We start from the raw sequence: 12440 nt of genomic DNA on the forward strand, positions 1-12440 counted from the left end.
AGCAAGTATCTGTATTTTCCAGATATTGCAAAATGACAAAATTGGATTACAATTTAACACAATACATGTGACACACCCTTCTCTGAGCTGTAATATGACACAGCACTGAAAAACATGTTGTTGGATTGCTAATGTGACACCACAAGCAAGACAATGTTCAGCAGTGAAATTACAGTAGTGAAATTATTAAAATGTCTCATAGTAAAATAATAAAAAAAGGACCTGCACAAGCAAAGTCTGCTTTTTAGTTCCAAGACTAGCTATTGTACCTCAAAAGTATCCCTCAACGCAGGAGAGTATCTGGAGATATAAAACAAGAGCTCAGTAGTACAAATAACGTAGCAGAACTTATTCCAGAGTTTACTGACTCCTGTAAGATAAATGACAACATCTCTGTGTTTTCAGTCTATATTCTAAGTGTGGTTTCCTCAGTGGGTCCTTGTGTGCGAAATCAGTGCAATGAAACCTGTTTCACAAGATCCTCCTCTGAAACAAATCAAAACTGAAGACAAAATATCCTTTAGCTGGATGAGCTGAATGTCTCAGAGGAATGTCAATATTCCAGTAATGACACATTCACTGCAGTCATAGGAGTCATCCAGGAAGTAAAGGCATACACCAGTGGTTGAAGTGGAAATGACCTCAGCACACTCTGAGGTCGAGGTGTTTAACATCATTCTTGTACTCCATCCACTGAAGAGAAGTTCAACAGTTTCCAAAGCCCTTATCCATAAACTGAAGCTTGACATTGGAGTTAAGGCCACAGTTTTTTTGTACCTCTGGAACAGATTCAGGAAGTCTGGGTAGAGCCACACTTTGACCACTGATAAGTCTGCAAGCATCATTGCATGTCTTAATCTGTTTATGATTGAAAATAATTGTTGCATATGCTTCATATGATTTTTAGGGAAAAGGTTATTTCATTTTTTACAACAGAGAGGAACATCACATTTGCTTCTTAACTCTGAAAATAAACAGACATCCAACATCTTGGTGAATCATGAAAGAAATAAAGTGATTCTATGCATTTTTGTGTGAGACATCTAGTACACATGTCACATCAAACATGAGAAATAAGAGTAAATATGGAAAAAAATATTTTGTTTTTGTGAACAGGAGTAATTTCATTTCAGGTGTCTGTAATATCTAAGGTAGTTCATCAGAAGGTCAACAAGTAAATTAAAATGAGTTTAATAAAAAGAATGAAACCTTTTATAGGAAATTAACCAAATACTGAGATTCTGCATAGATCAGTCAAAGCAAGCTGGTCTTCAAAAGATTTGAGTAGAAGAACATCCACAGACATGCACATCAATGCAAGGTGTTAATTATATATATTAGATCTTGGGATATTATTTATAATTGGAATGATTTATCACAAAATTATCTTTAGCAATCTGGAAGTGAAATACATATAATTAATCACTCTAAGATATCTGAATAATACTCACCATAATGCAGCATCTAAACCACAGTCTCTCTGCAGGAACACGAGGTGACAGGACCAAAAACAGGTAGCAAACAAAATGAATTGTTACATCTTTTTGTTAATATAGTGAGAAAATGCACTAAAAAAGTTAGACTAAACAAACAACATTAAAACTGAGTATAAGGCTATTCAGGGTTCGTATTTATAATAAACTACACTGAAGCACTTTGATGTATCTTGGTCTTTTAATTGTGCTATAGAAATAAAATTGAAACTGAAACTGAACTGAAACTACACTCATTTTTATTACAAATATTTTTGTGTTAAACTGTTATTACTGATCAGTCAGTGTCTCTTGGTGTAACCTGTGAAAGACGCTGAAAGGAGTTTCTCACTAGAGGTATGCAGGCATGATTAAAAAAAAAAAGATCTGTATGTTGTTTTGAACAGAAGCCTGAAATATGGATTCTGTGGACATGTGAAACTAACAATTCATAAAGTGTCAGGACACGAGACCTTTAAATGTGCAGTTCAATTTTACCATGTAAACTGCATATTTAAAGCTTTTTCTCTAAAATGAGGAGTAACTTTGTTCTTTTGTTACTGGGTCGTCACGAAGTCAGCCTGCTACATACATCCTTATTCTCTTTGTATGTGTGATTGTTTGTTCATCAGACACACTGATAAACAGAAACCAAAGAAATATTTTTCCTTTATAATCTAAGTCAAGTGAACTGACCTTTTAAACTGTAGTTTACAGTGTGGACTCTCCAGGTAATCATACAGCTGTTTCATCCCTGAGCCCTCCAGGTTGCATGCTATTAGATCCAGATGTTTCAGATAGGGGGGGTTGGACTTCAGAGCACTGAGCAGAGCAGCACAGTTCTTCTCTGACAAAGTGCTGTTCTCAAGTCTGAATAACAATCACGTGAGTTACAAAGTATTCTTTTATTAAATTACCTTTGTCTTATAAGAAACCAAGTGGATATCTAATGGACTATTGACTACAGACCATTGCAAACTGTACAGATTACTGTCAAGTGCAACAGGTAGCAGAAAAATCACATTTGGCACAACAGCATCAGCTCTCTACACTGTTTAAAAATAACCATACTCCAATTTGCCAGAAAAGTCATTGTGTTTTGTTCATGCTGTAATTTAAAAAAAATCTTAAATAGTTTACATGTACTTGCAGCATTTTTGATGATATTCATAATCATTTGAAGACTCCTAAAATATTTTGTGTTATGAATATGAAACAGTGAATGGATCAAAAGAGAAAGAAACCTGACAAACACTCACACATTATATATATATATATATATATAACTGACCTGAGTATCTCTAATCTACAGTTTGGATGTTCCAGATGAGTAAAAAGATCTTCTGCGTATATCTCCAGGCTGACTGAGCTCATGTGCAGCTCGGTCAGATGGGAAGGGTTGGAGGTCAGAGCTATGGCCAGAGATCCAATGCTACCCCCATAGACATAAACATCATGAAGTCTGTGTGGAAACATATATTGAAGAAAAAAAAAACATGTTATTATTACAAAGACACATTATAATTATTTTTTCTTCATTTTGACATACCACAGCAAAAATTTCTGGCACAACTTCACCTACTTCCAAGGTGCATGGAGAGGATGAAAGAATTCACAATGCAGGAACTCCAGCAACACTTAAAGGGAAGATGAATAACTTTAATTGACCAACGCGTTTCGGCTTGTGGCCTTCATGAGAGTCATCGTAGTCATGACCCTGATGAAGGCCACAAGCTGAAATGCGTTGGTCAATTATTACAGTTATCCATCTTCCCTTAAGTGTTGCCGGAGTCCCTGCATTGTGAATTCATTTTGACATACTGCATTAACAAACTGGACCCATACGAAAAACGCAAAATTCAGATAACAATTGTGTTTAATAAATTATTTCTTCTTCTTCTTCTTCTTCTTCTTCTTCTTCTTCTTCTTCTTCTTCTTCTTCTTCTTCTTCTTCTTCTTCTTCTTCTTCTTCTTCTTCTTCTTCTTCTTCTTCTTCTTCTTCTTCTTCTTCTTCTTCTTCTTCTTCTTCTTCTTCTTCTTCTTCTTCTTCTTCTTCTTCTTCTTCTTCTTCTTCTTCTTCTTCTTCTTCTTCTTCTTCTTCTTCTTCTTCTTCTTCTTCTTCTTCTTCTTCTTCTTCTTCTTCTTCTTCCGTCCGTCCGTCCGTCCGTCCGTCCGTCCGTCCGTCCGTCCGTCCGTCCGTCAAAACTGACATCTACTTAGGGAAAACATGATTAGCCTATTTCAGTAGCTGCTGGGTCCTGAAAAAGAAACAAGAGTTGGACAACAGGACAGAGCTATGTCTGGTACAGAGCAGATATGAAGGTTGCAGCTGGAAAGCTGCTCCAACCAAACTGGTTAAACAACCACTAATCTTGAAATGCTGTGTGCTTGGGTCCTTCCTATCACAGTCTCATATGATTCATTTATGGGTGCTCACTGTGATGTAATTAAGCTTTAAATAGATATTGTTATCACTGACTGTACTGAATCACTTGAATGATTTACTTTCTATTGCTGAAAATAAATCAATGTGACAACATTCAGTGTTATCCCACTACTTTCACACTTGGCCACAGTGGCTGCTTCAGCTGAAATATAGATGTATAAAAATGAAATCATCCAAATAATTTTCTGTTAAAAAAAGCAACAAAAAAGACATACAAAGCATTTTCCATGTTTGAAATATCTCAACAACATATGTGACAAAATTAATTGACATGTAATGTTTAGAATAAATAACTGGAACAGTGGAATAAGAGCAATGATGTTTTTTAGTAAGAGTAATTTTAGGAATTAAACTATTGATCTACACTGATTTATAATGTTAATCACATCTGGACTCACCGAGCCTTTCGGCAGTTTACCACAGCTGGAACTAGTCTCCATCGTCCCTCCTTTGATGTGTTGTACTTCTCCAGATCCAACTCATCCAAAACCTCCTCTGACATCAGCAGAATATACGCCAGAGCTGAGCACTGAATTCCAGAGAGTTTCTTTTCTGATTTCTTTTCTGACTTTAGGAAGTCTTGGATCTCTTCATGTACTGAGAGATCATTCATCTCAAGCAGACAGTGGAAAATGTTTATGGAGCTTTCAGGACATTTGTCTTCAGTTTTAATATCCTTCAGGTTTCTGATGACTCTCTGGATGATTTCTGGACTGCTCTCTGTCTGACCCAGCAGACCACCTAAGAGTCTCTGGTTGGATTTCATAGAGAGGCCAAAAAGGAAGCGAACAAACAGTTCCAGGTGGCTATTCGGAATTTTCAAAGATTCTTCCATGGCTCTGCTCAGAAAACCTTCAAGGGATGAAATATCTTCGAGAGATATCTTATTTCCTTTATCGTCCTCACTAAGGAAGTTCTGCAGCTCCTCAGTCTTCCTGTTGGTGTAACAGTGGAACATGTAGACTGCAGCCAGAAACTCCTGAATGCTCAGATGAACAAAGCAGTAAACTGGTTTCTGGAAGATCACAGACTCTCTTTTGAAGATCTCTGTACAAACACCTGAGTACACTGAGGCCTCTGTGACATCCAGACCACACTGCTCCAAGTCTTCTTGGTAGAACAGGATGTTCTTTTTCTGCAGATGTTCAAATGCCAGCCTCCCCAGCTTCAGAAGAACTTCCCTGTCAGCATTGGTGAGCTCTTGCTGACTTATCTCTTTCCCCTTGTGGTACTTGTGCTTTCTCTTTGTCTGAACCAGCAGGAAGTGTGAGTACATATCTGTCACGGTCTTGGGCAGCTCTCCTCTGTTCTCTGTAGTCAACATGTGCTCCAGAACTGTAGCAGTGATCCAGCAGAAGACTGGGATTCCACACATGATGTGGAGGCTCCTGGATGTCTTCAAGTGGGAGATGATTCTGCTTGACAGTTCGTTATTTCTGAATCTCCTCCTGAAGTACTCCTCCTTCTGAACATCAGTAAAGCCTCGTACTTCTGTTACCCTGTCAACACATTTAGGAGGAATCTGATGGACTGCTGCAGGTCGGGAAGTTATCCAAATGAGAGCAGAGGGAAGCAGATTCCCCTCGATGAGATTTGTCAGGAGCTCACTGATGGTTGACTTCTGTGTGACATCAGACACAAGCTTCCTGTTGGTGAAATCCATCAAAAATCTGCTTTCATCCAGGCCGTCAAAGATGAACAAAAGATTACACATCGTGAGCTGCTCTGCTGTGACGCTCTGTAATGTTGGATAGAAAACATGGATCAGCTCCAGGAGACTGTACTGCTCATCTCTGACCAAGTTCAGCTCCCTGAATGAAAGCAGAACCACCGCACTGATGTGTTGGTTTTCTAGGCCCTCTGCCCAGTCCAGAGTGAACTTCTGCACCAAGAAGGTTTTTCCAATGCCAGCAACACCATATGTCACAACCACTCTGATGGGTCTCTGTTTGTCAGGCAAGGTTTTAAAGATGTCCTGGCAGCTGATTGGTGTTTCATGGAGGATCTTCTTCTTGGAAGCGTTCTCCACCTGCCTCACCTCATGGCGGTAGTTCATCACTTCACTATGCTCCTCTGTGATATAGAGCTCAGTGTAGATCACTCTGAGGAGGGCTGTGCTTCCTGTTTTTTCAGTTTCTTCAAACACATGTTCATATGTTCTCTGCAGAGTGACCTTTAACGCATCTAGAACATTTTGCAGACCAGGATCTGTTGAAAGAATGGAAAACAATGAAACTAGACAGCAAGAAATCTTTTCAGTGTTTTTAATGTCTGAATAACAGGATAATTGAAAAAAAAAAAAATATCAACAGAAAGATGTTATTTTTTTCTTTGTGCACAGCTACTCTTACTGGCTCTGGATCTGATTCTGTATTTTTCTCCACACTGGGAACAGAAGTCTTTTGATGAATCCTTCAGGACATCCTGACACGACACACAGCAGGACACTGGCTTCCCTACAAAAACTTTATCCCTCTTCTCTCTGTGGACACCAAGAAAAAATTCTTCTGATCAAATAAAACCAGTAAAATAAGAAATACCAAAGTTTAGAATTAGAAATTCAATTAAATTGGAAATGAATCTGCAAAATAGATACACCGCCACTCATGTCTACAGCTGCATATTCATTTTTAATTAATTATATATTTTGCTAATGAGTTAAAAAAAATATATTTGAATCGACAAATGTTGAGATGGAATTATTTTCAGTGCCTCAATTCTATGCTTTACATTAACTAAAGCGCCATATAGTGTAGTATTAAGTGGACACGGCCCTGAAAATCAAGGCATTTTATTACGTGTCCTTGGGGGGGGTAGAATGCTGTAGACTCTCGCTTACGCTTACCTGGGAGAAAGTAGATAACAGGGCACCATCTTCTAGTGGAAAGTTACTGGGACACTGTTGTTTAGACTAGAGAGGGACCAGCAGGCACCTAGTTTTTAGAGACAAAGGTTTTTGATTTCTGTTTGTCAATGTGTGCTGCTGGAACTGCTGCAGTTGAGTTTGATGTTTGATGCTGAGCTACGAAAATCCCCAAGTACATGTAATAAAATTAATTGATTGTTTATTCTCAGGATAAACCGGAATGGAATATTACACTGTTTTATGACGCATTATACTGATGATTTAAAAGAAATGCTTTTGGGTAGAATCATGACCTTATTTCTCTGATTAGAGAGAACAGAACATACTGAACAGGAAACCAAGATCGGAACTTAGGCTCACTGAGAGAGAGAAGGAATGTGAATGCTTAGTTTGGAGGGGGCCGAAGCTATAAGAATGTGAGAAACGGTCAGACAATTCGAGATTTTGCCGGACACCCGCCTGTGCAAATCTCCTGTCCGGACGTTAGTAATGCTCAAAGTGTTGTATGGAATAAAGAGAATTGTAGTGATTAAAGTGATGATTGAGCATTAAACACAAAGTGTTATTCTTCCTTCAGCCCGAAGATCAGAGAATTGGGGTATTTAACAGCGGAAAAAAATGTTCATATAAATGTGTGAGTTAAGAGCTTTTGTTCTAGTATTTAAATGAAGCTTATTATATATAAGCTTTACATCACCTCCACTTCCTCACGCTATCAAGCTCATTGTGACATCACTGGTCTAGTCCAATCATCTTTCTGCCAGCCTTTTTGAGGCCAACCCAGCAGTGAATAGAGTTATTTTTGTTTCCTCTTCTTAAAGCAGGACAACTGTATTAGTAGGATCCTTACAGTGAATGATCACGTAACTGAATTCAATAAGAATCAGATAGTAGACTATAACTCAGATGCAGCAGTGCAAACATTAGGACCCATCTTGCCTTACTTCTCCACATCAGCTGTTAATCCTGTTGTGTGTGTGGGGTTTTTTTGTACAAGCCGTGACAGTTTTTGACTTCCAAAGAGTTGGAGAAATTATTAGACATACCTACACTCCCAGTCAAAAGTTTAAACACACTTTCTCATTCACTGTTTATGTTTTTTTTTTCTCTATTTTCATGATGATTTCCATTGTTGATTCTCAGTGAAGTTATCAAAACTATGAATAAACACATTTGGAATTAGGTAGTAAACAAGAAAGTGTGAAATAATTCAAAACATATTTTACATTCTTTAAAATAGCCATCGTTTGCTTTGATTGCTGCTTTGCATACTCTTGGCATTCTCTCGATGAACTTCATGAGATCATCTCCTCAAATGGTTTTCCAACAGTCTTGAAGGAGTTCCAAGCGATACTCAGCACTTGTTGGCTCTTTTGGCTTCACTCTGCAGTTCAGCTCATCCCAAACCATCTCGTCTGGGTTTAGGTCAGGTGACTGGAGGACAGGCTATCTGGGGCAGCACTCCATCACTCTCCTTCTTGGTCAAATTGCCCTATACAAAGCCTGTAGGTGTGTTTGAGGTCATTTTCCTGTTGAAAAATAAATGATGGTCCAAATAAACGCAAACCAAATTGGATGGCATGTCGCTGCAGGATGCGGTAGTAGCCATGCTGGCTCAGTGTGCCTTCAGTTCTGAATAAATCCTCAACAGTGTCATCAGCAAAGCACCCCCACACCATCACACCTCCTCCTCCATGTTTCACAGTAGGGCCCATGGCTGTAGAGACCATCCATTCACCTTTTTTGTGTCACACAAAGACACACCCGGTGAAACCAAAGATGTCAAATTTGGACTCAGACCAAAGCACAGATTTCCGCTGGTCAAATGTCCATTCTTTGTGTTCCTTGGCCCAAACAAATTTCCTCTGCTTTTTGCTTTTCCTTAGTCGTGATTTCTTGCTATTTGACCATAAAGATCTAATTGACACAGTCTCCTCGGAACTGTTGATCTAGAGATGTGTCTGCTACTGGAACTTTGTGTGTCATTTCTGTGGGGCTGTAATCTGAGGTGCAGTTAAGTTGCGATTTCTGAGGCAGTGGCTGAGGCTGCTTTTTTTACCAGGACTTACTGACCTTCACTTCTTAAAGTAATGACGGGCTGTCATTTCTTTTTACTCAGTTGATTGGTTCTTGCCATAATATGAATTGTAACAGTTGTCAAATGGGGCTGTCAGCTGTGTACCTGAATTCTGCACAATGCAACTGATGGTCTCAACCCCATTAAAAAGGCAAGAAATTTCACAAATGAACCCTTTCAAGGCACACCTGTGATGTGAAAGCCATTTCAGGTGACTACATCATGAAGATCATTTAGAGAAGCCCAAGGGTTTGCAGCGCTGTCAACAAAGCAAAGTGTGGCTACTTTGAGGAATCTAAAATATAAAATATATTTTGAGTCATTTACCGATTTTCGCGAAAGTTATAAACTGCCTCCAGAACCCAGTTAAGGCACAATAAAACCTATTCAACAAAAACAGTGATGCAGTTCAGCCTTTTTTCGCTCAGCCAAGCCGTCTCTGTTGCTGTGTTGAGCAGCCTGTGTCAGTAACCTCTTTCACACGTCACTCACTCTTCCAGGCATGTACTGCGGTCTCATAAGGAAACTCAGCTTTATGACATAAAGTTTTTTCTTGTTCCTGAATACAAATATCTTTTAAAGTATTGTTTGAAATAAGTATTCCTAAAACAACGTCATTTGTGACTTTCCGAATACCGTATTCGGGTTCGGCTGCACCCCTAGTAGTTCCTGTCCCGATTCGAAATATTGAGGCAAGGAACAAACCAACACTGGCCCAGAAGAGTTCAGTCAAAAGATGATTTATCGTTTGACTGAATGAACATAATATGCATCAGTTACAGTAAATGATCAATTAAAAATAGCTACACCTACAATAGATTGTGAAGACATTGCGCTCCACAAAGCTTGAAACCTTAAATAGACTGAGCATCAATTCTCAATGAGCACATCATGCAAATGTGTGTATAAAATGATTATGGCTGCACCTGTAATAAAATGTTAATCTGATACCAGTAGCTGTAATAAACAGTTTAATGCAATGTTAATGATATAGAATATATATTGTAGCAGTAAAATAATTCCTCTATTTCCACATTCCAAATGCCCATACAGTTCCCCAACCACCACTTTTTTTTGCCTGTCCCATCAGAATTATTGTCTGAATAATAATAATAATAATAATACTAAACTTTATTTATAAAGCACACTTAAAAACCAAGGGTATGCCAAGGTGCTTAACAAGTAACATAGAGAATAAAAGGAAGATAACAGAAATAGGACCAAAGCAAGTACTAGGTATGCAAGCAGATAGCTGTCACTGATACATAGGAAAGCAACAGATACAGAACAAACAAGGAATTAAATGAGCATAAAAGTGCATAATATAAAATCATGAAAGAAATGTTAACTAGAGGGAAAGGCAAGATTGAATAAGTGGGTTTTTAGTCGTAATTTAAACAGTGCTACAGAATCAGATGTGCGGATATCAAGAGGAAGAGTATTCCACAGTACCGGGGCAGCCAGAGCAAACGCACGGTCACCCCGGGAGTTTAGCCGAGATCTAGGTTGCGTCAGAAGTAGTTGAGTGGCAGATCTAAGTGTTCTAGCAGGAGTATGTGGCTTGAGAAGTTCACTAAGATAACTCGGTGCTAATTTATTAGTGCAAGCTAGCTAGAACAGGAGTAAAAGGGCAAAATTTCCTGGTACCAGTCAAGAGGCGGGCTGCCGCATTTAGGACTGTTTGCAGTCTAAGAAGAAGAGAAGAGGGAAGACCGTAGTACAAGGAATTATAATAATCCAACCTTGAGGACACAAAAGTGTGAATAAGCTTCTCGAGGTCCTCATGTGGAACATAATGCCTAGCCTTAGAGATAAGGCGCAGTTGAAGGCCAAGAAAGATGCCCAGTGGATTTACTTTACCAAGTGGATCATCATGGCCTTGCCATATTGGTCCATTTAATTGACCTGTAGTAGTAGTAGTAGTAGTAGTAGTAGTAGTAGTAGTAGTAGTAGTAGTAGTAGTAGTAGTAGTAGTAGTAGTAGTAGTAGTAGTAGTAGTAGTAGTAGTATTATTATTTTATTTTTGGTTGTTACAGATGGGACAGACATGACTGGGGGATAGGACAGGGAAAAAGAAAGCCCAGCCACCACTTCTGATAGGCACAAACACACTAGATGTACTTTGTGAACTCTAGCGTGACAAATGTAGTGAATTAATGAACCGTCACAACATGGTTTTGTTATGCTGGTGAGGCTGCTTAGACCTGCATCTGCTATGACAGTTACATTTCATACCCATTGCTTTCTAATCTCAAACAAAACCTGATGTGAAAGAGATTAAACGCAATTCAATGACTCCACCCAAGGGCGTAGATTTGGCATGGACGGAAGGGAAATGTCCCCACCAATATCCAGCGATTATTGAATTGTCCCCACCAATAATTTGATCTCTTCGAGTAAAGAAAAACAAAACCGATAGAAAGAAAAAAAACGATCTGTCAACATCTCATTCACCTAGCGGTGCAGAAAGACTTAAATTACGTTCTCTACTGGAGTCCTACATCATGTAACAAGGGAAGTCTGTTTAGTTTTAGCAGCGGCAATCCTGCGCTGCGAGGACCTGAAAGGAGGAGAGGAGGATGGCAGCAAAAAGGAAGAACGTGGATATAAGAAAGTATTTTTCAAAGAAACCTGTAAGTCACTTAAAGTCAAGTTCACTCATAAAATCTGTCCATCATAATAACGTTACAGGCTATGCTAGGCAATACATGCCAACCCTCCCGTTTTTTCTCGGACAATCCCGAATTTCAGTGGCCCTCTTATTAGTCTTTCTGGGTTGCAAAATAAACTTTTAACATATTTTCAGGCGAGAATGTAGCTGTGTAAACTTCAAATATCTGAGCCGGGGAGAACAGCAAATTCCCGGCACATCGTTTTAGGCTTTGGCCCACATCAGTCTAAAATTGTATGTAACCATGAATAATGTGTTGCCATGTCCACCAGGAGAGACTGGACAGTATAGATGTAAAACAAACATGCCAGCAGTTTATCTCAGTTAACGAGAGGAGAACGCATGTGTTTGGCTCCTTCACATAGTGGACATTGAGTTGTTGTGTGGGGCACCAGTACTCCATGTCTGTTGCTGTAACAGTAGTTCATGTTTAGAATAAAAAAATCCCAGCTCACTGATGTGATCGGGGCAATAGTGCCTAAAATGTTGCATAATTTTGCTGAGAGATCTTTTACTTTGTGGTAATCTTAGATGAGTAGTTTTATGGACAAAAACCAGCAGGTCATTCAGTGTTCCCTTAGTGCTAATGTGTCAGAGATGTTGGTGCACTATAACTGAACTAATGTTGTTAAGTCCTTAAAGTCATATTCTTTTATTGTCATGACTGTATTTGAAGCAATTTTTATTTTTGTATGATACCAGATTTATATGGAATATGGCTGAACTAAACTAAAGTATAAAATACTTAGTCATTTGTTTAATAGTAATTTAACATTATATAATTCACATATAAAACTATGAATTGTAATTTTAAATGTTTTAAAAGCATGTAGAATAGCATATGTAGGCAAGTATATTTCTCCTTTTTTATTAAGAAGCAAAGACAAAAATGAAAAAAAAAAAAAAAA

The 12440-nt window shown here is 38.6% G+C and overlaps 1 protein-coding gene across 1 annotated transcript in view; it reads right to left on the minus strand.

Moving 5' to 3' along the window:
- Nucleotides 1–1449: 1449 nt before the first annotated feature.
- The window catches only part of LOC116309971, a 195486-nt gene continuing 184495 nt past the window's right edge, over nucleotides 1450–12440 (minus strand). Inside the window, exons 15-19 of the mRNA XM_039608020.1 lie at nucleotides 6270–6400; nucleotides 4317–6126; nucleotides 2764–2934; nucleotides 2169–2342; nucleotides 1450–1480 (exon numbers count right to left, since the gene is read on the minus strand). Of these exons, the coding sequence (XP_039463954.1) occupies nucleotides 1465–1480; nucleotides 2169–2342; nucleotides 2764–2934; nucleotides 4317–6126; nucleotides 6270–6400 (2302 nt within the window). The 3' untranslated portion in view covers nucleotides 1450–1464. The remainder of the gene's footprint in view (nucleotides 1481–2168; nucleotides 2343–2763; nucleotides 2935–4316; nucleotides 6127–6269; nucleotides 6401–12440) is intronic.

The sequence above is a fragment of the Oreochromis aureus genome, linkage group 3, assembly GCF_013358895.1.
Source record: "Oreochromis aureus strain Israel breed Guangdong linkage group 3, ZZ_aureus, whole genome shotgun sequence".
Lineage (NCBI taxonomy): Eukaryota > Metazoa > Chordata > Actinopteri > Cichliformes > Cichlidae > Oreochromis > Oreochromis aureus.